Source organism: Amphibalanus amphitrite, unplaced genomic scaffold (genome assembly GCF_019059575.1).
Source record: "Amphibalanus amphitrite isolate SeventyFive unplaced genomic scaffold, NRLGWU_Aamphi_draft 000209F_arrow, whole genome shotgun sequence".
Lineage (NCBI taxonomy): Eukaryota > Metazoa > Arthropoda > Thecostraca > Balanomorpha > Balanidae > Amphibalanus > Amphibalanus amphitrite.
Window position 1 is genome coordinate 437374 of NW_024881704.1, and position 23499 is coordinate 460872.

The 23499-nt window shown below is 54.6% G+C and overlaps 1 protein-coding gene across 22 annotated transcripts in view; it reads right to left on the minus strand.

The window, feature by feature from the left end:
• Nucleotides 1–23499, minus strand: part of LOC122385128 (histone deacetylase 4-like) — a 123779-nt gene that overhangs the window by 4345 nt on the left and 95935 nt on the right. For all 22 annotated transcript variants that reach the window (XM_043373149.1, XM_043373143.1, XM_043373146.1 and 19 more), the window contains 8 exons: nt 23379–23490; nt 22642–22769; nt 19949–20131; nt 15916–16029; nt 14184–14268; nt 10298–10434; nt 1352–1571; nt 809–991 (listed from right to left, as the gene is read on the minus strand). In XM_043373149.1, the coding sequence (XP_043229084.1) occupies nt 809–991; nt 1352–1571; nt 10298–10434; nt 14184–14268; nt 15916–16029; nt 19949–20131; nt 22642–22769; nt 23379–23490 (1162 nt within the window). The remainder of the gene's footprint in view (nt 1–808; nt 992–1351; nt 1572–10297; nt 10435–14183; nt 14269–15915; nt 16030–19948; nt 20132–22641; nt 22770–23378; nt 23491–23499) is intronic.

Below are 23499 nucleotides of genomic sequence, written 5' to 3' on the forward strand. Positions count from 1 at the left end.
AAGACAGGAAATAACTATTGAAAAAGGCCCGTCGCTCGCTGAGCCTGTCCGCAATGAAAGAAATGACCATACATCCGCCGCTCGAGCAAAGCGGGCCAATTATGACGTCAGTGGGGCGCGGCGACATTCATGACCATACATAAAAAATGAAATGCAATTTTGTCGCTGATTGAAAGCCACAAAATGAAATAATCTTAGAAACAAGGGCCAATTAAAGGCCCCGTAAAGTGGCAATGATAATTTCAATAAATCGCGACAAGTGCAGCTGAGCGCATGGTCTGAGGAATTCGACATGATAAGCTTATGAGTGACTTTGGAACGTCGCCGCGAGTCATACATATGTCAGTAGCGTCACCCGAAGTTCGAGGAGTGACTAGCTGAAGCACGCCATTCAGTGGCATTGCCCTGACGTTGTAAATGCATCTAAGCAATGTTAATAGTGTTGTGAATACACATCGGCCAAGGGAATCTGATGGTCTGACTATGATCCGGCTCTAAGAGCGGCAGAGTTTGGCAGTCCGATGAGCCCGTTAGCTAAAACGCCAGAGGACGTCAGTATTTCATCATCCCGTGATCACGCCCCATTGCTCACGATTCGGTGAACGACGGGGAGCTAAACACACCGAGCGCCAGCTAGTTTTGTAGCTACACCACCCTCTGAGAAACGGAAACCAAACCAAACCCCACCAACTGCAAACTAACAGGCCTCCTCTACCGGTGAAATCAACAACATCAATACACCGTTCGTTCACATAACAACCCCTACCAGAACCAAACAGCGCCCTTCCCTCCCCTCCCGGTCTCTGACCTTTGAGAGCCAGCTCGCTGACACAGCCGGCGGCCATGCGTGCCGCGCTGCTCGTGTGTAGCTCGTTCCACGTGGTGTCCAGATCGACGCCGATTCCGCCGCACGGCATTTTCACAAACGACCGAATCGGCAGCTCGCCCAGTTTGCCCAGATCGAGCTTCTGTCGGTTCAGCGGGTTGGTGCCTGCCGGACACGCGAGGCGGAAGGGTGGTCAGAGAGACAGTCGGACAGCTAGACAGCCCAACAGAAAGTCAGACAGATAGACCGCAGTAGACAGGTCGTCATTATCGTCATTACTAACTGCCTGCAGGCAGGCGGGGAGGCATGTGGCTAATTGCCTTGCAGCATCGCATGCTATTGTTATCGAAATCTCGTAATATCCTAGAAAAAAAAGAAGTTTGACATTCACTGACAAACTGTATCTCGCCACTCGGGTTTAGCCCAACAATCATCACCAACCATCCCATCCCCTGGGCCACGTTCTACCACTCCTTACCCTCCCTTCCCCTCCCCTCCTCTATCATCACAGTCTCCCCCGCCTACCGAAGAAGATGGTGTGCGCCTCGCTGTGGCAGGTCTGGATCTCCTCCAGCGTGGCCTTTCGGCTGCGGATGCGGTCACAGCGGTGGGTGAGACCCGTCTCCTGGAGCCGACTCCAGATGTACTGCAGGCGGGCGCTGTGCTCTGGGTGGTTGGAGCTGTCGCCGCACACACACTGGTGTTTGAGCATCAGCGGGTCGTACACCAGGCCCGTGCCGCAGCCCTGAAACGGAGAGGGAGGTCAGTGGGGCTACCTCTGGAGCTCCCTCTGGAGGGGGAGAAGACGATGGCAGGCACAGGGCTTTTGCTGATTATTTGGAGCTTTGAGGTGCCCCGACTAACAAGGTCAGTTTGTGCCCATCTGGTAGAGGCTGATACAATGGAATTAAATTTGAGCTGGGCGGTTCTAGCCAACTTTCAACGACCTACCAGTCCAGCATCTCTATTGAGGAACTCCTGACACCACGCTCCTGAATTCCTCTCGACCCACAAAACCGTCCGTCAGTCAGCCGCGGCCCTGGCGGCGGCGGAATCGGCCGACGTAATGAGTTTAATCAAGTTAAACGAGGTGGACACGGCGGCTGCACTTGGCCCCAAGGTCGCCCGGAACGCCGCGACAAATTGAACGCCGTCCGCCGCCGGTGTGCCGACCGGCCGCTCGCCGATTCGCCTCATTAGGCGAGTGGTAGTTTGGAATTACAAATCAGGCGACAAGCAACGGCAGGCGATTCGGCGATTGAAGTGGGCTATATATTGTTATGGTTTTACATTTAAGTCTACGTTAATAATGGTTCGATAGCAAATTAATTATCGTCGCGATTCCACCGCCCCAGATGCACACGCGCACTCCCGATGTTAACTGTATTGAGTCCGGCTGACGACTGCGCAACAATACTCATTACTCAAGGACGCCGGAAGCTGCCGGGCGGCACAGCCTACCATCAGGCGCCGGCCGGCGCCGCGGCGGCTGGCAACAGCTGTCAGCTGACTGCGCCGGCATAGTCCGTGCCGGCTCAGTAGCACGCATCACAACACCTCCCCCCAGACGTGGGGGAGACAACACGTCTCAAGAACAAAAACGGTGCCTCCGACAAACACAAACGCACCAACGCGTGTCAGCGCACGATGGCTACACGAACTCGTACACTGGGTCCGACCAAGTCACAGTCAGCCTTTTAGGCTGTCGACGAAGTCGTTTGCTGCGCCTCACAGAGGCGTCAGGCGCGGAGGTCGCTCCGCCAGGGCGGCTGCGGGGGACTTTGTCAGCGGCTGGGGTCCCGCTGCCGGCGATCCTAGTTCGGGCGCTGTCGCCGTCTTCGGTGATGGCGTTTCGGCTGCCATCGGGTGACGTGGTCACCATCGGCCGCAGCGGGCGGAGGTATCGTCGGTTCCGCCAGTAGGTGCGGCCGCTTGGCAGGCGAGCGAGGTAGTCTCGGCGGCTGCCGATGCCAACGACGACGCCTGTCCGGTCCCACAAACCAGTCTTCGGATCTTGCAGGAGAACCTGTTGACCGATGCGCAGAGGTTTCAGCGAGCGGGCGCTCGCGTCGTAGCGCTCTGCGGTCTGGGACTTCAGAGCGGCTGCTCTCTCATCACACTCCTCCGCCGCGCGCTGCCACACCTCGGCAAACGCTCGGTGGTGAGCTGGCACGGTAGAGCGCAGCGGGTGACCGTACAGAATCTGGGCCGGCGAGCGACCATCGGCCCGAGGCGCGTTCCGCAGCTCCAAGAGGCCGTGCGCGAACGCGTCATTGTCCAGGTTGCCTCGGTCGCTGACCTTCTGCACGAGCCTCTTCACTGACTTCACTGCAGACTCCGCATGTCCGTTCGACTGAGGAAAATGCGGAGTGGAGATCTCGTGGGTCACTCCCCACCGTCGCAGGAAGTCGCGGGTGTGACGGGCTGCGAACTGCGGCCCTCCGTCCGTTCGCAGAGTCTTGGGTGCCCCAGTGGCCGCGAAGGCGACCCTCAGGCTGGACACCAGGTCCTTTGCCGACGTCTCTCCAGAGCAATGAAAGACGAACGGCCATCCAGAGAGGCAGTCTACGTATACGAGATACGTTCGACCAGCCCACGAAAAATAGTCCGCTGAGACGGCCTCGAAGACTCGAGTTGGCACCGCCTCGGAGACTAGCGGCTCCTTTTGCTGGCTCGGAAGATACATCTGGCAGGACTTGCACGCTCCGACGAAGTTGGCGATGTCCTGGTCAAGCCCGGGCCAGTAGACAACTTGTCTAGCCCGACGCTTGGTGCGCTCCACACCTTGATGGCTGGCGTGAAGCCGCTCGAGCGTCTCCCGACGCAGACTCTGAGGAATCAGGAGTCGCTGCCCGCATACCAACAGGCTGCCGTCCACGGCGAGACGGTCTCTAGCTGTCCAGTAGGGCCGCAGCGTCGGCTCCAGCTGCGACTTGTGGTCTGGAAAGCCAGCCAAGACCACGTCTCGGAGGGCGCTGAGCTCTGCATCACGCTCAGACGCCGCCCGGACCCTCTGTAGGGTAGCGTCCGGGAACAGTGAGTCTTCCTCGGTCGGATCAGCCGTGGTGATCCTGGCGATCAGGCTTGCGATCTGGTGGGCTTCCTCTTTCTCCGCCTCTTCGTCGTCTGGAGTCGGAGTATCCACCGGTGCCCGGGAGAGCGCATCCGGGATCGCGTGCAGTTTCCCTTGCCGCCAGACAGCGACGAAGTTGAACGGCGTGAGACGTTGCCGTAGTCGCTGCAGTCGCGGGTTGTCGATGTCGATGAGGCTCGTGGAGTTCAGCACTGGAACGAGCGGTCGGTGGTCCGTGACCACCTCGAACTGCTGCATGCCCGAGAGGTACATGCTGCACTTCCGACAAGCCCATGCAACTGCCAGCATCTCAATCTCGCAGACGGCGTAGCGGGACTCCACATCGGTCAGGAAACGAGACCCACACTGGATCAGTTTCCATCGTCCATCTGCATCCTGTTGCCGCAGACAGAAACCCAGCCCTCGCAGGCGTGCGGCGTCGGTCTCCAGGACTGTCCGGCGCCGCGGGTCAAAGAAGTCGAGGACTGGTGGCGAGACCAGCGCCTTCTTCACATCACTGAAGGCTTTGGAGTGCAGCGGCGTCCACACCCACTCGTTCTTCGGTCGCAGGAGGTGTCTCAGAGGCTCGGCGGCGGCCGAGACGTCTGGTGAGAAGTCACCCAGCTGGTTCACGAGACCGAGAAACGATCTGAGGTCCGTGAGGCACGCCAGCTGCGGAAACTCCGCGATGGCTCGCACCTTCTTGTCGTCTGCGGTGTAGCCTGTCTGGTCGATCTTGAATCCACAGAACTCCACCTCATTCCCGGCGAAGGAACACTTGTCTGGGTTCAGTGTCATCCCGTGGTCATCACATCTCTGCAGGATGTTCCACACGTGCTCCAGGTGAGCTGAGTAGCTCGAGTCGTACGCCAGAATATCGTCTACGACTTTGCATGTCTGGGGGATGTCACCGAGAGCAGCGTCGCCTCTTCGGTTGTACTCGTCTCCTGACGAGATCAGACCCATGACGGCACGTTTGTAGCGGAAACGGCCCCATGGCGTGATGAAGCACGTTTTGTCCTGGTCCTCCTCGCGGATGGGGATCTGGTGGTAGCCAGACTTGCTATCCAGCTTCGTGTAGAAGTTTGCTCCGCTGCCGATCGAGGCCACAGCGTCGTGCGGCGACCTGACTGGGTACGCTGGCCTCTTGACGAATCGGTTCAGCTTGGTGAGGTCGACCGTCAGACGGCAGCCAGAGACCGTGCCGTCCGGCGACCGCTTTGCCACCGGCACGATGGGGTGGCACCACTCGGTCGGATGCTCCACCGGCTCGATCACGTCGCTCTCCAGCAGCTCATCCAGCTGGCGCCGAATGTCGTCACGCCAGCAGAACGGTACACTGCGAGCTGTGGAGACGGCAACTGGTGTGGCGTCTTCAGTCAACTCGATGGCCATTGAGCCTCCGGACATCTTGCGCAGCTTCGAGGTGACGTCAAACACTCGTGGGAAGGCTTCCTTCATCGCTGAGAAGTGCTTCCGTCGTTCTTCAGCCGATGGCACGCCTTTGCTTGCATCCCACGTCGGCTTCAGCGGGTGCACCTTCTGCGCCTTCCCGGCGTCTTCAAGTGCAGGAGCAGAGCCTCGTTTGACCACTCTGCGGGGTATCTTGCTCTTCCCTGGCATGGTCTTCAGGGAGCAGACTGCTGGAGCTGGTCTGGAGGTCTCCTCCTCGTCTGAGATGGCAGAACGGATCTGCTGTGGGAACTCCTTGTGCAGTATTCCCAGTCGAACAGCGTCGTGCCACGACAGCAGCGAGCTGTGCAGCTTCTTCACCACAGAGACGGCTATCGTCCTCTTGATGCTTCCCAGCTGCAGTGCGACTTGGCACGCTCCCAGGCAGGGCAGTTCCCGTCCGTCTGCTGCGAACAGGCTTCCAGAGGGCGGCGTCAGCTTCTTGACGTTGATGTCCATCTGCTTCGCTGCCTCCTGAGAGATAACAGACACCTCAGCGCCTGTATCTGGCGTCCATGTCGTTTGTTGCCTGCGACCGTCACTCCGATGCAGCAGAATCTGGATCTGCGGAGCACGCGTCGTGTGCAGGCCTTGGATCATGCAGTCTCGGGGCTGCTGGTCCACTGTCTGTCTGGCAGGTGCAGATGCCGCTCGCGTCTTCATTGTGATGAGCGACACACGTCTGCCTCCATCGGACCTCCGCTGGGTCCGGTCTGTGCTCGCCGCCGGAGCGCGCGAGCGACTGGCGCTGCGACCGCGGCAGACGGACGCGAAGTGGCCTACCTTGCCACAGGCTCGGCAGGTCCTCTTGACGGCCCTGCAGTCGCCGGCGCTACGGTGAGCTTCACCCCCGCAGCGGGGGCATGTCTTCTCAGCCGACCGGTCTCTCGGGCGACCGCGGCTGCGCTGGTACTGAGAGACCCTCGCCAGGGTCGAGCCAGCTGGTTCACGAATGGCTGAGCTGTTAGAGGCGGCATTCTCTGACGCTCGGGCGATATCCACTGCCTTCTGAAGCGTGAGATCCGGCTCTTCCAACATTCTGCGGCGTGCTTCTTCGTCTCGCGTGCCGACAACGACTCGATCTCTGAACCTGTTGTCCTGGCAGTGGTGACAGAAATCACAGAACGATGCAATCTCTTTCAAGCCACAGAGAAAATCGTCCACTGTTTCGCCCGCTTCCTGTACTCGCATGTAAAAATCTCTCCGATCAATGATGACGTTACGCTGGCGGCGCAGATGCGTCTGCATCGCCGTGATGATGGTGCTCATGTCAGCGTCTTCGGGGATCGGCAGGCCGTACCTGACCACCCTGGTCCAATCGTCATCAAGCAGAGCGAGTAGGGCTGCCTTCTGCTCGGGCTGGGCTAGCCTGTTGACGCCAGTCAGCAGACTGTAGCCGTGAAATTTCTGTCGCCAGGATTCAAACTCCTTCAGTGACGCCGATGACGACAGCTGTGGAGCGGGAGTCGCTGATGCCGGCAGTCTGGGCGGTAGATTGACGGCTGCGTTCGTATCGGCTGGGGTGGCCGCTGCAGTAGCCGCCGCGGCTGCAGCGCCGGTCCCTGCCGCCGGCCCGGCCCACATCCGTTCCATTACGGCCACCATACGCTCCTCCCGCTGCTGGCTTTGTCGCTGAGCCTCTTGAGCCAGCTCCAGTTGCTGGGCGAGGAGTTGGGTGAGGGCTCCCAGGTCTACCGACTTGCCCTCCTCCGTCATTGCGAGAAACGCGCGCGAAAACCGACGAAAAAATGCTATATTTAAAGGGACCATCCCACCTTAACATTAGTTTTGAGTTGAGATAGCCAAGTTTGCGGCCAGGCTCAGAAACCACCATTTATCCTGGTCGCAACCCCCGCAGCTTTATGGTGTTCAAGAAATTTCTTCCCTTTACTTGCAGGGTGGGACCAGCTTAGTCCCTATCTCTTAACCATTACGGGAGTCTGATGACGTCATCAGGCTTTCGAACGTCCGTTAAATGTTTGACTAAAACGTTTTGTAGCACGCGGTGGTATATGCTGCTTTGCGCGCAACAAATGCCGCACTTTCAAATAAAGTCGCTAGGAACAGCGGAGATCCCAAATAGTAAACAAAAGTAAAAGTCTAATATCTTGAAAACCGGTGAATATTTTTCGATGAAATTTGGTAGATATTCGTTTTTGCTCTTTCTGAACCGAGTGACATCACTTTCATGCCAATTCATTGACTTTTTTGAAGGTGGGAGGGTCCCTTTAATGATAAAAAGTAAATTATACCGATCGCGCCATGTTATGGTTTTACATTTAAGTCTACGTTAATAATGGTTCGATAGCAAATTAATTATCGTCGCGATTCCACCGCCCCAGATGCACACGCGCACTCCCGATGTTAACTGTATTGAGTCCGGCTGACGACTGCGCAACAATACTCATTACTCAAGGACGCCGGAAGCTGCCGGGCGGCACAGCCTACCATCAGGCGCCGGCCGGCGCCGCGGCGGCTGGCAACAGCTGTCAGCTGACTGCGCCGGCATAGTCCGTGCCGGCTCAGTAGCACGCATCACAACATATATCACCGGACAATGGTCGCACGCCGGCCGGCCGGCACCGGGCGAGCTCACACGCAGGGGGGTGACACGGCTATTCGCGCAATGTATTAATTTATGGGCCGCGCGGGGCCTCGCGATGACGCGGCTGGAGGCAAATGCTCAGCGCGCTAGGATACTTCTGGCGTGGCGGGGCGCTGAACGGTGTGCAATGAATGGGTTATGGTCGGGCAGACAGAGATGAGGTATTGAATTTGAATTGACATCAGCAATCGGGTGGGGAAGGAGAACGTTTCTAATCGAGCTTGGGATGGGGAAAGCCGAAAATATCGCGATCGGCTCATAGCTCAGACAGGGCCGGGTGCCGTACCATGTGTTGTATATTTAGGCTGGCAGACAGAGATGAGTTATTGGATTTAAATTCACCTTACCATCGGTTTCTGGTGGGGTTTGAAGACGTTTTTAGTCAAGCTCGGAGTGGGGCAACCCACTGGCGGATCCAGGGGAAGGCATTTGGGGCAAATGTCTTCCCCCACATTGGCAGCGCCCGAAATCGCTTTTCGAGAATCAGAGAAAACTTCACAACTTTTCTGAGGAAATGTTGGTTAATCACACTGCACAGGAGTGCGCAAGGAATCGAAATCCGAGTTTTTTTAAATTAATTCCGAGAAACCTTTTTGGGGTAAGCCCCCGCAGTGTCCAAGACCGCTTCCTGGATCCGCCAGTTGTGAATAAGTCACGGTCGATACCGAGCTTCGGCGGGACCAGGCGCTGTATACGTTGTTCTTTCAATGAAGAGGTGGACAGACACCTAGCCCCACATCCTACTGCTATGCCCGTGCTTCTGTGGGTGAAGCACTAAAGCATCACGGAATCCCACAGGACCTGCGAGTCGACGAGGTGGCCGCTTTGGCCGCCGGGTACTGCAGCTCCCTGGAGTTGCCTGGGACCGATGGCAAAACAACAGCTCCGGCGGTGCCCCTATGGGCCGTAGTAATTAGTGAATTCCTGTAATGTAGAGATCATATCCTCAATAATCTCCATTACCATTCTATATTCCTAAACAGTATGACAGAACAATTATGCTTGCCTACGTTCAGGCATTACCTCTGATGGTCATACGCCCAGTACAACATGTGTTGTCTGTCAAACAACAATCGACGACGGGATCCCTTCTCATCATCTCTTAAGCCATCGGTTGTCAATTCACCCACCCCGTTTCCCTAAAAATAGACGGTCAGATTCGGCCTTTACGACCCCTCTAGATTCGCCAGAGACGGGATCAGATTGCCGTTATTGCACCCGTCGGCCGTCTTAGTGTCTTTAATACTATATGACAGCTTCGACCACGGACGTCGGACGGGGTGATCGTTCCACGAATGTACGCACCATCCAGGCCTAGGATGCATCGAGGTTTAAAAGATTGCAGTCTGTAGATCAATCAACATAACAATGGTGGTATGCAACCACATTAAAATATCTCCCCGGCTCCCGCAACGTTCCAACGCCCCTCCGTTATGCATTCGCCTTGTGTGTCCGCCGAGCCGGCTTGCCTCCAATGACGTCATCGGCCGGCCGGCGGCGTTCAAGGTCAAACGGCTGGTGTCCTTACCTGGTATATAGGGCCTTGCTCACACGGTGAGTTTGTGTGGGAAGTGTGAGGTGGTTAGCAACAGCGCCGAGGTTGATGGGATCGCTTGTTCTGTGTCAATTAGTTAAGTTTTACACAGCCATCACAGAGTATCAGTTTGTTTGAACGAAAATAAATACAAAGTTGATCACTTATCAGAAGTATCTGCAATCCATACCGGTCATGAAACTGAATAGGATTCCCTCTCCAATCAAACCTCTAACATTTCCTACCCACCAGCGGCTTACTAAACAAGCCAACGCACCACATTCCTACGGCAGCCACGTATCCATCCCGAAGTAAGTCACCGCCCAGCAACTAGCCACACTACCGCCCAGCAACACAACACAAATCCAATGACGTCCGCCCTAACTGACCACTGACCCGTCACTTACCAATGACGTCACAGTGGTCATTCGCGTGGCGTGTGCCACCGTCACTTCCTCCCTCCTACGTCACACCCCGCGTGTTGTGCCTCTATCAACCCCTGCCCGGTGATCGTTCGTGACGCCCGTCACACGTCCGTGACGCCTTACTCGCGCGTGACACCGCCGTACTACCGCCGTAACGACACGTAACGCGAACGACACCGATCGAGAGAACGACGGCAGCTCTGACGAATCGTCCAAAGGCACGACAGCTGACCCGCGTCACGGGCGCCGGCCGGGCGCCCGTGTTTCATGCACGACGTGTGTGCCCTCAATTAGCCCCCATTCCCGCCGTCACCGCCGGCCCGGCCGGTGTGACGTGACGTCACCGCCGGTGTGACGTGACGTCACTGATGTCGTTACACACCTGTTTGCTGACGTAGGTGATGTGCGGGTCGCGCGCCGGGCTGGCCGTGGCCGCGGGGTTCAGCGTCACCAGAGGCGAGGAGAAGGCCCGCGCCAGGGGCCGGATGGCGTGCGTCACTCGCGAGTTGGGAGGTGGCCCTGAGGGAGATAGAGAGAGCGGACACGGTGGTTAGGGCATGTGAGGTCATATTTACCAATAGAATGCTGAAACAACAGGATGTGTGGGTAAGGGAAGCGACTCAAAGTAAACAGCACAATCAACAGTAAGTCGTAACACACGATCACATGCTTAGAACGAACACTGATTTCTCCAATAGTATAGTGATTACGGAGCGAGCGAAGCGAGCGGAGTCTTACGTAGAATAACGGAAATTTCTGAGTATGAGCGGCCGGCCGGCCGGCCGGCCGGCCGGCCGGCCGGCCGTGCGGACGCTTTTGCGAGGCTTATATCTCAGCAACCACTGGACCGATTTACACGCGGTAATTTTTGTAGGGTAGCTTCATTCCTTCTACCAAGTATTGGACTATTCCCGATGCATGTGGGTGACCCCTTATGCACGTGCCACGTGCAAAACGAAGAGGTGTCACTTTTGTAATTGTTGCAATATCTCGGTAACTACTTGGCCGATTGCGCTGAAACTTGGCATGTAGGTAGGCACCCACTAGGCACTGCATATCCATGTGCCAGAGTTGGGGTGCTGCTGCACGTGCGCACGTGCAGGGGTCGTTTCCAGATCTCGAGAACGGCTGGACCGATGGCGCTCAAATTTGGTACACGGTTAGGGACCAGTTAGTAGGGTGCCGTGCACAAGTCAGTTGGGACCCATTTAGCACGTGCGCACGTGCAGGGTGCCGCTCCCAGATCTCGAGAACGGCTGGGCCGATTGTGCTCAAATTTGGCACATCGCTAGAAACCGGTCAGTAGGGTGCCGTGCACAAGTCAGTTGGAGGTACCCCCTCGAAATTTCGCACGTGCAAGACTCACCCCCTCGCTCGCTCCGTTAGTCGCCCCAAAAGGCGCTATACTGGTGATTAGGGCTTACAATAAACCCCATGGACTCATCACAACACAGCTATCCAACAAAAATAAATAACTAAACAGTAAGACAAATCTCATGAGACAGCCTTCACTGGAGACGCATAACACTAAGCGACACATCCTGCTCAAAGATTCGACAGCGGCCCGCATTTGGCATTCCTCTCTCGCTTGACCCACTGACAGCTCCCGGCCGTCCCCGCTCGACATGGGCGGCGTATGCAGAGACCGTATCGATTCCCGTGCATACGGGATCCGCTGCATCCGTGAGCTGTTTCCGGCCGGTCCGGGAGTCACGGAGCACCCGTATCTGATCAGACAGGTCAACGGAAATAGCACCGGTCCCAGGCACCCGGCGAATGCGACTATTCTAGACATCAGCCACAGAGAAAGGTCAAGACATCGTCCCGAACGGAAATTCAAAAATCAGCACTCAGCTGTCCGGAAACCAAGTCAGACAGCCAGTCCAGACATCAACTCAAGTTCAGCCATCAGCTCAGACACATCTGACCATGGGAAATTGTCTCAATGTCTAGAAACCGACCCAGGCGGCTTTCAAGCCAGACAGCAGTGGTTCAGGACCGACAGCCGACAGTGACGGCGACTTCGTCAGTCTGGCCAGACATCCTTCCGGCCGCCGAGCGCACTACAGTGATACCGCATCAGCCAGATTGGATCCGGGTATTGCCCTTCTCTATGGGCGACCTGACACGCCACGGCGAGGGAATGTCGGAATCGAGCGAGTCGGATCAGATGATTGAAGGATATTCTTTAAAAAATAAAAGTAGATGATTAAAATAAGCACGACAACGAGCAGAAACTGGCAAGAAATGGGCCAGTTAGCTCATCATCACATCTTTAAAACGTTATGTAACGTCCACTGCGCTCACTAACAAGGAGTTCGCGGTTCTGTTCTTTCCAGAACTCAGCTGCAGGAAGTCATCCACCACAAGTATGAAAATGAAAATAGTTCCCGTCTTGACCGCCCTCTCCATAGAAACCAACAATATCCACAGATACATCCCAAGAGTGGCCTACCGTCAGCTACGTCCAACACAAACGCCCAGCGATACAGCACTAGCCAACGACGTCGGAATAAGGAAGTTTTAGCCTCACAAGGAGTACTCAAGCTCAATACATTGGATGCTTGTAGAGCGCATGATCCGCCCTCCCGCGAGTACTCGAGCTCGGCGCGCGGTGCACTCACTGCTCCAATCCCTGTCGTGCACCTCCCGCGGTGGCAGCACGTTGGTGACGTGGGTCACGTAGGCCACCACGGCCGGCGGGTGGCGGCGCCGGGCTGTGTGGCGCGCCAGGTGGCCGCAGCCGGGCCGCCGGCGCGCCCGGCACCGCCCCGTCCTCCGTGCGGCCGGCGGCGCCAGCAGTGCAGCCGGCAGCAGCGCGGCACGCAGCAGCTCCAGCGGGCCGCCCACCAGCAGCCGCAGCAGTCCCTCCAGCACGGCGGCGGCAGAGTCCAGCAGCGGCCGAGCGAAGTCCGTCCCAGAGTCCGGCTTCGCGTCCAGCGGCGCCGTGGCCTGGGGCGTCGGCTCGGCGAACGAGGGCTCAGCAGCCATTATGTGTGCGCTTGATTTGTTGCAGAAGATTGCTTAGAGCTTTCCTATTTGCGCTTTTAACTATAATGACTGCTTATTTTTCTAGTTTACATAAGGACAAAATTGTATTGAAATTTAAAGCTATAACACAAAAAAAAACACAAAAGGACAAAAATTTTGACAATGAGAAACATACACAAAACAAGCAAAATGTTTCACAAAAATGTGAGAAGTCGAATTGAAGTAATGGCGGAAATATAAATTTCACGGCGCCACCCACGTGCCGTAATCTACAATGCAGCAACACACCCGGAAGAGTCGGGTACAAAACTGAAGCTCACACGGTGCAGTAGACCTAATTAGTCATTTTCCAGACTCAAACCGATATAGTTCGTCTTCAACAACTTAGCACAGCAGTTTGGAACAATAGCAAATCCAACATCCGTCAACCATGAGAGGAATAGACTACCGGGAGCGAATCATTCGGTGTAAAAGTGCGGCGTGTCAAAACTACACTCTGAAACAAAATGTTTAAAACAGCGAGCATCTCTCAGGAGATCCGCTTCCAACTTGTCTGCTGCCTCCCACACATGAGCATGATACTCGGAACCACGTCGCCCACAAGTTGATTTCATAACATCAAAACGATTCGCTGCAAACTCTTCGAAACAGGGGTTTCATGGTTGTGATACGGGTCACGGGGTACCCCGACGTACCCACCCCTGTCCTGTCTATGGGCAATGTTGGACGACGCGACGCGACTTCGAGAAACGTCACTCTGACGCACAACACGGTACGGTTGAGCGTCACGGTTAATGCCAAACACCGCCGTTGCTGCAGCGACCTGCGTTATTGCTCCAGCTCAGGCAAGCACCAACTAACTACTAACAGGAAATAACACGCTAGGCTGACCGACAACTCGGGATGTCGTACACGGAACCAATAAACACCATCATTGAAAAGCAACTGAGTGAAATGACCCTTTATGTCGCCAGTGTCAAAATGAGACTTGGCTGAGCTATCGCGTAAGTCAGAATACAATTTTTCCAAAATCCCAGGACATCCACACTTCAACACGATCAACCCTTACTTCACAAAATCAAAGAGCACCACTCAGCCCGCCCAAACATTAAAAACATCGAACACAAATCATGGACAACTGGACTTATAGGCCACCAGCTTCAATCCAAAACCCTCAAAATGCAATATTCTCACCACAGCACGCCACTAAAACACGCTAATGACACACCCCGCACGCAGCCACGCTCGATTCTCTGTCGCTCCAGGCGGGTACTCACCGTGCCGTCCCGACAGGCCCATTTGGTGAGAAGGTTCTTCCCGCACCTCTGAGACGTCGATACGGTTCTCGGTCAGGTCGATCACCTGATGGAGGTGAGACACAGTCAGTGTCGTGACATCAAGACTGATATTGTCATTAGTCCAGGGAGCGGGTATAGGGGCCGTAGGGGAGTTGGGGGTTACGGGAGGTCCAGGAGTCGAGACAAGATGCTAAGGGGGCCTCAGGGTGCCCAGGGACTCCAGCGGTTAAGAGGAAGTCTCAGAGATCGACACAGGAGGGGTGGGGACAGGAGTCGCTAAGGCTAATGAATGGGAGAAAATTGAAATCAGGAATCGAACATGAAGATCAGGGAAGCAGGAGTCTCAAGAGTGACAAGGTGCTCAGAATATATCGTACAGTGCTCCGAGAGTCCATGAGGAGAGGCTCAGGAGTCACATGGTACCCGGGAGTCGCGGTCGGTCGTACTCGAATCTCCGACTCGGATCGTCCAGCGGGCCCAATTTGCTCCGCTGTGCCGCTCACACATCGCACACTGCCCATCAACGTCCCGTCCCGTTCCCGGTAGCTCCAAATGAGCAACGTCTGCCCCCCCCCCCCCCCACGGGTTCCGAGCAAGGCAAAAGAACGGAACGTGATAAAGGAAGAACGCCGTCCGCCATCTCTTCTCCCCAGGCTAGCCGAGGAGTCGGGGAGACGCGACACTATTCACAAATCTCATTAGCCAAACGCAGTCAAAGTTCCCGGATGGTGACGGGCGGCGCCCGAGCAGACATTCAGTACCGCCGCGCCGTGAGGCCGGAGATTGGATGTGGGGATTCGTAGTAACGCTACACAAAACGGCAAACGCCGCACGTTATCTCATAGCTACTGCGCGGATGGTTGAAATGAGCCGCGGAATGTGTAATAAAGTGTTCGTTCGGGCTCGACGGCTGACAGTCTGCTACGCCGACGCATCAAAGCAACAGCCTTTGATATACGAGTAGCAGTACATACGTAAATTTATGCAGCCTTCACGAGCTCAAGATAACGTTCCTTTACGCTCCAACTCACCGGAATCATTTAAATTGACTTCGCTTTGGGACCCACGCTTTGGGAGTCAACTCACACCACCGAGTCACTTTCTCGAATCGTCGATTTAACTTCATCCTCGCCGAGTCAGTAAAGTGGCGTTCAGAAGTTCCCAGTCGTATCTGACTTATGTAACGGTACCGGTGGGTGTAGGGAAGCCCCTGTATGTGTGAACGTTACGCCTACGGGCCGGGCGGGAGATTCACAAGAATATCGACGGAATCATTGGCCAGTGTAGTATTTAGTAGCCGCTGTCAGGGCAAAGAACATGGCGATCGTATGTTTTTTACATTAACGGTTGCAATCCACAGCCTATCCATCAAGTACTTGAAATTGTGCAAAGGTAAGGGACTTGCTCACTAGCTGATCTCATGTTATGTTTTCTAATGGACATGAACATTCCATGTCAAGCGTATGTGGTATTTGAGTAACAGCAAACTAAACCCCAGTCTACGAGCCCCGGCACATTGCGCGATCATGTCTCGTTCCAGCATCCATTGACAGATTATACGTCAAGAAGACTGTACCACACACCTCTTCCCGGTCCCCATTTCTGCCCTGCCGTGGCTCTGGCTCTGACCTCTCTCCCTGCCGTGTCCCCTGGCCATCCCGGAGTATAATCCCCCTCCCCACCGCGACCCCAGCCGTCCCCCGTGTCTGACCTCGGCGTCCTTGGCGTCCTGCATCTCGCGCGCCACGGCCGCCTCCGTCTCCTCCTCCACGTTCTCCACATGGTTCTTACTGCTGGCGCGCGTCAGCACCGTCTGACGAATGTGCTGTAAAGGAGAGGGAGGGACGGTCAGGTCAACGGCAAAGAGAAAGAACAGAGCTTAGACTGCGGAGACAGCGGCACCGCCACAGGCAGCAAAACACACACAGGCTAGTGATAAGGCAGCTGAAAATCTATGAAGCATTTCATTTTCGTTTAGGTTTTCACTTCCCGTTTATTGCATTTAAATATTGGTCAGTCTGAGGGAGCAGACACACCCAAGTCGGCTGTTCTTGCTATCTGGGGATGTTGGGTCAACACATCCTATCTTTAGACTGATGTGCTCTACCATTAGTAACACAATTGATGCAGCGTAATAGTAAGACCGTAAGGCGGGCGTGGGACTTGTGTCGAAAAGTAAACTCTAAATACGTAATTCACTGAATATATATTCATTATAAGCTAACTTCAATGCCCACTGGAGTGGCCTAACAAGGTGTTCATTAAATTAAAGCAATTAACTGGTTGCAGGGTCGGAAGCCGAGAGTACTGCCTATGAATAGACTATGAATAGAGTACAGAGTAAAGCCTACTTCAATGCAGTCGGGTTCGCCTTGATAAACCTATATATAGCTTGTAGACGGTACATTGAAGCGTTTCAACTTTAATGTGGTCGAACTTAATAAGGATGAGAAGATCAAACGAAAGTCAAAGCCAATGACACAAAGAACGAGCTATAGTCCAGCTAGAAACACGGACCACTTGGTCAGGTCGAGCTTAAGGTCAGACTTATGGTTAGGTACCCATAATCACTCTCAGTGGTTTTCCTAACAATGACCTCGTCCTCCCCTCCGGTCTCTAGCCGACCCAGCCGCCTGCAGAGCGGTTGACACCCCGGCTGGCAGGCCTCCCCGGCCCTGGTGCACAACTTTCCGCCCGGACCGCCGGGACTGGCGCAGCTGCCGCAGCTGCCGCGGCCAGCTGGGCAGCTGTGCGTCCGGGACAGCTCAGCCCGGCCGGCGAGCTGCCGGCGAGCACACGTCTCCGGCCGGCGAGCTGCCGCCCCGGGCCGGAGAGACTGGCGAGGTCGGCCCATCTGTCAGCACCGCCGTCACACCGCCATCAGAGAGTCTAGGACCGAATGAGGGAGCCTAGATGCCGACTGGGAGAGCATGGGTGCCGACTGGGAGAGTCTAGACGAGACTGGAGAGTCTGAGGTATACTGCCGATTGTGTCTAGGTAGGTCTACTCCAGCCAGCGACGACCATTCCGACATGGCTCCGAGATCACTCACCAGTCGAAAGCTCCCTCTCATCTACCGTCTCCAGTCCCATGCCGACACGACCAGCCTCGTCACCATCCATTCCCCGTATCCATCAGACAGCTTTCTCCCATACCCTCCCTTACCCCGTCTACACCATCCCCTGCGCTCCCGCCCGACCCGACCTCGGTCCGGCGGCACGTCCGGCCGGTCAGCGCGCCGGCCGACATCGATCCTCGTATCGGCGCGCACACACACCGTCGATACCGGCGGACGGCAGCCGGCAGAGTAACGACCAACGACCGACGACCGACGGCAGAGTAACGACCAACGGCCGATGGCAGAGTAACGACCAACGACCGAGTAAGGACCAGCAGCCGGGCAGCAGAGCGACCAGGGTAACGACCGGCAGACCGACAAGAGTAACGACGGGCCGCAGCAGACATATCAGAGTAACGGCCGATGGCAGTATACCAGCCAGAGTAGCGACCAACAACCAGCGAGAGTAACGACCAGCGACCGACCACCGACCAAACAACCTGACCAACAACAGAGTAGTGACCAACGACCAGAGGAGCGACCAACGGCATCAAAACAACCACAGTAAATAACGTCCAACGGAGCAGATCGAGTGAGATTAACGGCGGCCTGACCGAAAACCGATCAGACAGCCCGACCAACGTCAGAGTAACGGCGGCCCGACCGGGGCCCCATGGCGGCACAACGACCAAGGACACAAAATGAGTCGGCACAACGACCAGCGACCTGGCTGTACAGAATTGATTGGCTTTGGAATAACGCGGAAGTGGTAAGCCAGTGTCGAGGCAAGCACCAGCTAAAACCAGATTAAGCCAGACTGTGGCGGTGCAAAATATTAGCGAAATCAATCCAATCAATACAAACAGGGCAGTAGTACTTCAGAGGCTGCCTCTGAGACTGCGTTAGTGGGAGGGAGTTTTGATCACGAGCACCGGCGACTGGACGAACGGCTGGGTCGATCGACGTACATGTCTCGCCTGTCGGTACATGGCTCAGCAGCCGGCGCATACGGTACGGACATTGATCCGCTGAATGTCAGTGAGACTCCGGGGTATCTGATACAATCTCCCGGAGCTGACAAAGGCACAACAGAGCCGGGTAATGGGTATACGTGGGCGATATGCTAAGAAATCAGTGGTAGGGAAGTACAGAGAAAATGTGCACGTGGCGAGATAATGCACATCCAGCCCATGATGGGGATGCTACGAGACGAGGCCAATTAGGTTATGAGAAATCGCTGTTCAGTGCTGTAAACAACCCAATATTAATTTATCCAATCCCAGCCAGCGAACAGCAGACAATGCGCTACGATACCCATGCTAGATGATCATGGCAGAGACGGCCCATGGCTTCAGTGATACAGTATGATTGGCGACAAAAAAGCCGGACACTGGCCATAGTTTACAAAGAAGCCGGACACTGGCCATAGTTTACAAAAAAAAAACCGGACACTGGCCATAGTTTACAAAAAAAGCCGGACACTGGCCATAGTTTACAAAGAAGCCGGACACTGGCCATAGTTTACAAAAAAAAAAAAAAAACGGACACTGGCCATAGTTTACAAAAAAAAGCCGGACACTGGCCATAGTTTACAAAAAAAGCCGGACACTGGCCATAGTTTACAAAGAAGCCGGACACTGGCCATAGTTTACAAAGAAGCCGGACACTGGCCATAGTTTCTTTCCAGTTCTACCTGACAAAACTATGGCTATCTCTGGGGCGGTGTCAAGTCAGCAATAGAAGAAAAAAAAAAACGACCAACGCCCTGGTGCATATTAGCCCAGCAAGTGACGGCGATGGTTCCTAAATAAGACACAGCTTTAGCCAACCAACGATTCGCCTAATACAAAACAAACGCTACGTCAATGGAAAATAGTGGAGGTGGCGACCCAGCCATCCTAGGTACCAGCTACTAGCAGGTTGCGCTGGTGCTGCTTGTGTCAATCCGTGCTGTTTGTGTCTTAGTCTCACCTGTTTAAGGAGGTTGTGCTGGTACTGTTTGTGCGGAGGTTGTGCTGTTTGTCTAGCTCACCTGTTTGGGCAGGTTGTGCTGTCTATCTTTCTCACCTGTTTGAGCAGGTTGTGCTGGTACTGTTTGTGCGGAGGTTGTGCTGTTTGTCTAGCTCACCTGTTTGGGCAGGTTGTGCTGTCTATCTTTCTCACCTGTTTGAGCAGGTTGTGCTGGTACTGTTTCTGCGGAGGTTGTGCTGTTTGTCTAGCTCACCTGTTTGGGCAGGTTGTACTGTCTCTCTATCTCACCTGTTTGAGCAGGTTGTGCTGGTACTGTTTGTGCGGAGGTTGTGCTGTTTGTCTAGCTCACCTGTTTGGGCAGGTTGTGCTGTCTATCTTTCTCACCTGTTTGAGCAGGTTGTGCTGGTACTGTTTGTGCGGAGGTTGTGCTGTTTGTCTAGCTCACCTGTTTGGGCAGGTTGTACTGTCTCTCTATCTCACCTGTTTGAGCAGGTTGTGCTGGTGCTGTTTGTGTCACTCCGTGCTGTTTGTGTCTTAGTCTCAGCTGTTTGAGGAGGTTGTGCTGGTACTGTTTGTGCGGAGATTGTCCTGTTTGTCTCTATCTCACCTGTATGGGCAGCTTCTGCTGTATTGTCTCTAGCTCACCTGTTTGAGCAGGTTGTGCTGTCTATCTTTCTCACCTGTTTGAGCAGGTTGTGCTGTCTATCTTTCTCACCTGTTTGAGCAGGTTGTGCTGGTGCTGCTGTTCGTACAGCTGTCGCTCCTTGACCAGCTGTTCGTACTGCTCGCGGGTGAGGCTGGCCCGCTGAAGCAGCGGATGGCCCAGCGGCAGGGGTGCAGACTGGGTCCGGCTCAGCGGCCTGCCCTGGATGGTCCGGCCCAGCCGCGCCTGGGCCGCCTGAAAGGGAGACAGCAGGCCCAGGGGAAGGTTATAATACAGTGGGATATACACAACTGCTGGGGGGGGGGGGGGGTCACAGAGACACACAGCCAGACGGGACAGAGGGGGACAGGGTGTCAGCAGCACAGGCGAGAGCTCACTGACACAGCGGGGTTGCCACCATGACAGCAAAGGGGTCACCGACACGGCGGAGAGGACGCTAAGAGAGTCTGTCTGCAAGGCCGAATGCCTGTCGATGGCTCTGGCCGCCAGCTGCTTACAACAACAACACGACATAAGAGGGGAGCAGAGCGACTTGGCATTTCGGAGAGCTCTCGTACAAAAACAACCAAACATTATGACACAACCATGACGATTTCAGTACCCGCGTCAGCCTACAGCAGCTTCCTTCCATTACAGAGGCAACAAAAAACGATCGGTGTGTGAGTACAGGGGACACTCATGAGCATGACAGAAGTGGGGGCGCAGAGCAGCAAAAACAAAACTGTGTCAACAGTCAGGCATCGCAAACAAAGACCAATCAAATGTTACGATAACCTAGGTCATTGTAAACAAAGAAAACAAAGCCCGCAACATCGAAATAGCTTGACATGGTTGAATGAAACACTAACCTAGTTCGAGGCGACAGTGCAGCTATGTTTTGATCGCAGGATTCAATCATGGGTACTGATGTCGAGATGGAATTTCGCATTCATTCAGCATCATTCATTCGCATTATATAGAGAAGTCTGTGATTCAGCCTATCTCAAACTTCCATAAACAAATGACAATGCGGCTCTCGAACAATCCACATAATGAGGCATTAGTTACAGATCAGTTTCCATCGCTTATATCATTCCAAGTTACAAAACAAATGAAATAACGGGCCATCAAACCAAACTTCACTTCATGTCACAATGTTTGATAGATGAACAGCTTGGTATACCACTTTTCATCGGATTCCTAAGTACAGCGAGAGATAATACGGCTCGGGTATCTTAACAGAGGTTTCACATTCAAAAACCACGATAGAAATGCATTTTATATTTGAATATTACTCAGATCCATTTAAATATAGGTGCTAGTTTCCGACCGACAAATCGCACCAACCTGAGTTATGTCAATAAATACTAAACCCCGGCGCAGCTATCTGCGTCCGCGACACGCCCAGCCTTTCCACTAACGTTTAGGCGCTTCGAGAGCACGCCGCCATGTGTCTCGGTCGGAACTGACCTCAAAGTGGAGCTGCTGGCGTATTCGGCAGCTCCGTCGGAGTCCCGCCACCATCACTCGCGGGGCCACCTCCTCCCCTCGCCGAGTCACCCTCTCACAGCCTCAGTCGCCTCCCCTGCTCCCCGCGGGTCACTGACCCCACAGCACACCACTTCTCGATCCGGGAGTCCCGTCACCAGCTCTGCCGCTTCCGGTCACCACAATCTCCGCCCACCACTGATACTCGTACGCTATCAGGTGCTCTCGTGCGACCACGCCCACAGAGCTTCGAGCTTCGAGATTCGAGCTTCGAGATTCGAGCACCACCACGAGCAGAGCTTCGCCGTCCCGAGCGGGCCGCGCTTCTGACTCCTCTGCGCACCGCCGTTACCGTCCGCCTTATATGTGGAACTTGCCCCCGCTGATGTGATGCAACTCTGCCCAGTCATCGCGCAACATAACATAGAACGTAATACCCAATCGATGACGTCTTGCAGCCACAGAGCCTTCTCAAACGCAGATCGGGTCGCCAATTATCTGGTAAGACGCGTGTGTTGTTGGGTTACAGTTCTGATCACCACACAGTAAATTGGATCATTTGTGGGGTCACACACGGCGCTGAGACTCCCTCAGAATTGAATATCTACTCAGATATGTGGAAAAACCCGGTACCGCAAATCAGAGACCGATGCCAGAGCCACCTAGCGGCTAATGGCTGAAATAAGCCATCAGAGCTCCACAATAAAAAAAAAAAACAGTATCACCCGACTTGACATACAAGACGTACCTGATCTGGCAACTCCACCCCGGCGAGATCTAGAAACATGAAGATTTTTATAGGAAGCAATAACATAGTAACACGCCGTGGGACTATAATAGGAGAGCATTGACCTTGATTCGCCCGGCTACTGACCTTTGCACAGGTGATTCCATGCTGCGGGTACAGGCCGCCCAGCTTGGTTGGTTGTACCGGGACTGACTGACTGACTGACTGACTGACTGACTGACTGACTGACTGACTGACTGACTGACTGACTGACTGACTGACTGACTGACTGACTGACTGACTGACTGACTGACTGACTGACTGACTGACTGACTGACTGACTGACTGACTGACTGACTGACTGACTGACTGACTGACTGACTGACTGACTGACTGACTGACTGACTGACTGACTGACTGATTGGACTGACACCGGCTACTGACCTCTGCACAGGTGATTCCATGCTGCGGGTAGAGGCCGCCCAGCAGCGGGTTGTACCGGGACTGACTGACTGACTGACTGACTGACTGACTGACACTGGGTACTGACCTCTGCACAGGTGATTCCATGCTGCGGGTACAGGCCGCCCAGCAGCGGGTTGCGCACCTGCTCCAGAGACTCCATCTGTTTGCGGATGTAGGCCGGCGAGGTGGGCGGCGTACACTCGCTGTCAATCACTGAGGCGGAGCGGGGGAGGGGCGGTCAGAGAGGTCACACAGCGGTCAGAGGTCACAGAGGGGTTAGAGAGGCTACAGAGAGGTCACATCATACTGCCAAGAGGTTACATAGCCGTCAGAGAGGTCAACACAGTTAAACAATAAGTATTTCGTCATGCTTCCTATGTCAGATTTTGAAGGTTCACAATGTGATAGCCGGTACAGTCCACAGCAGAAGTAATGTGGGGTTTCAGTCATGGGTATGTTCTGCTTCTGAAGCTTAGGAACGATTAGCCAGACTACAATGAAACTTTGAATGTAGCTTATATGTATCGTCACCCTTGCAGCTGCAACTTTAGCTATTGACATCTTCTTTTCGATCACTCCGCATTAAACAATCGCCAGTCAAAGCCAATCGTTGAGATTGGTAAAACCCTACATTACTTTAGCGGTGGGCTGTACATTGATGCAAGCCTAGATTGGACAATGCAAGTGAACAAATGGACATCCTTGCGACCTGCAGCTTCTATATGAATGTTGCAGAAGTTCCTGAAACCCATGTCTTCATTAAATTCACCATTACAAATTTACAACCTAACAGAAGCAAAATAGATGTCCCGGTCAACTCACCGGGTAAGATGGGGAAGAAGGGTGCCGTCATCATAGGCGCTCCGATGGGGATCAGAGGGGGGTACGGGCCCGGTCGGGACGGCTCACCCTCGCTCGAACCCGAGCTGACCGCCTGAAACAC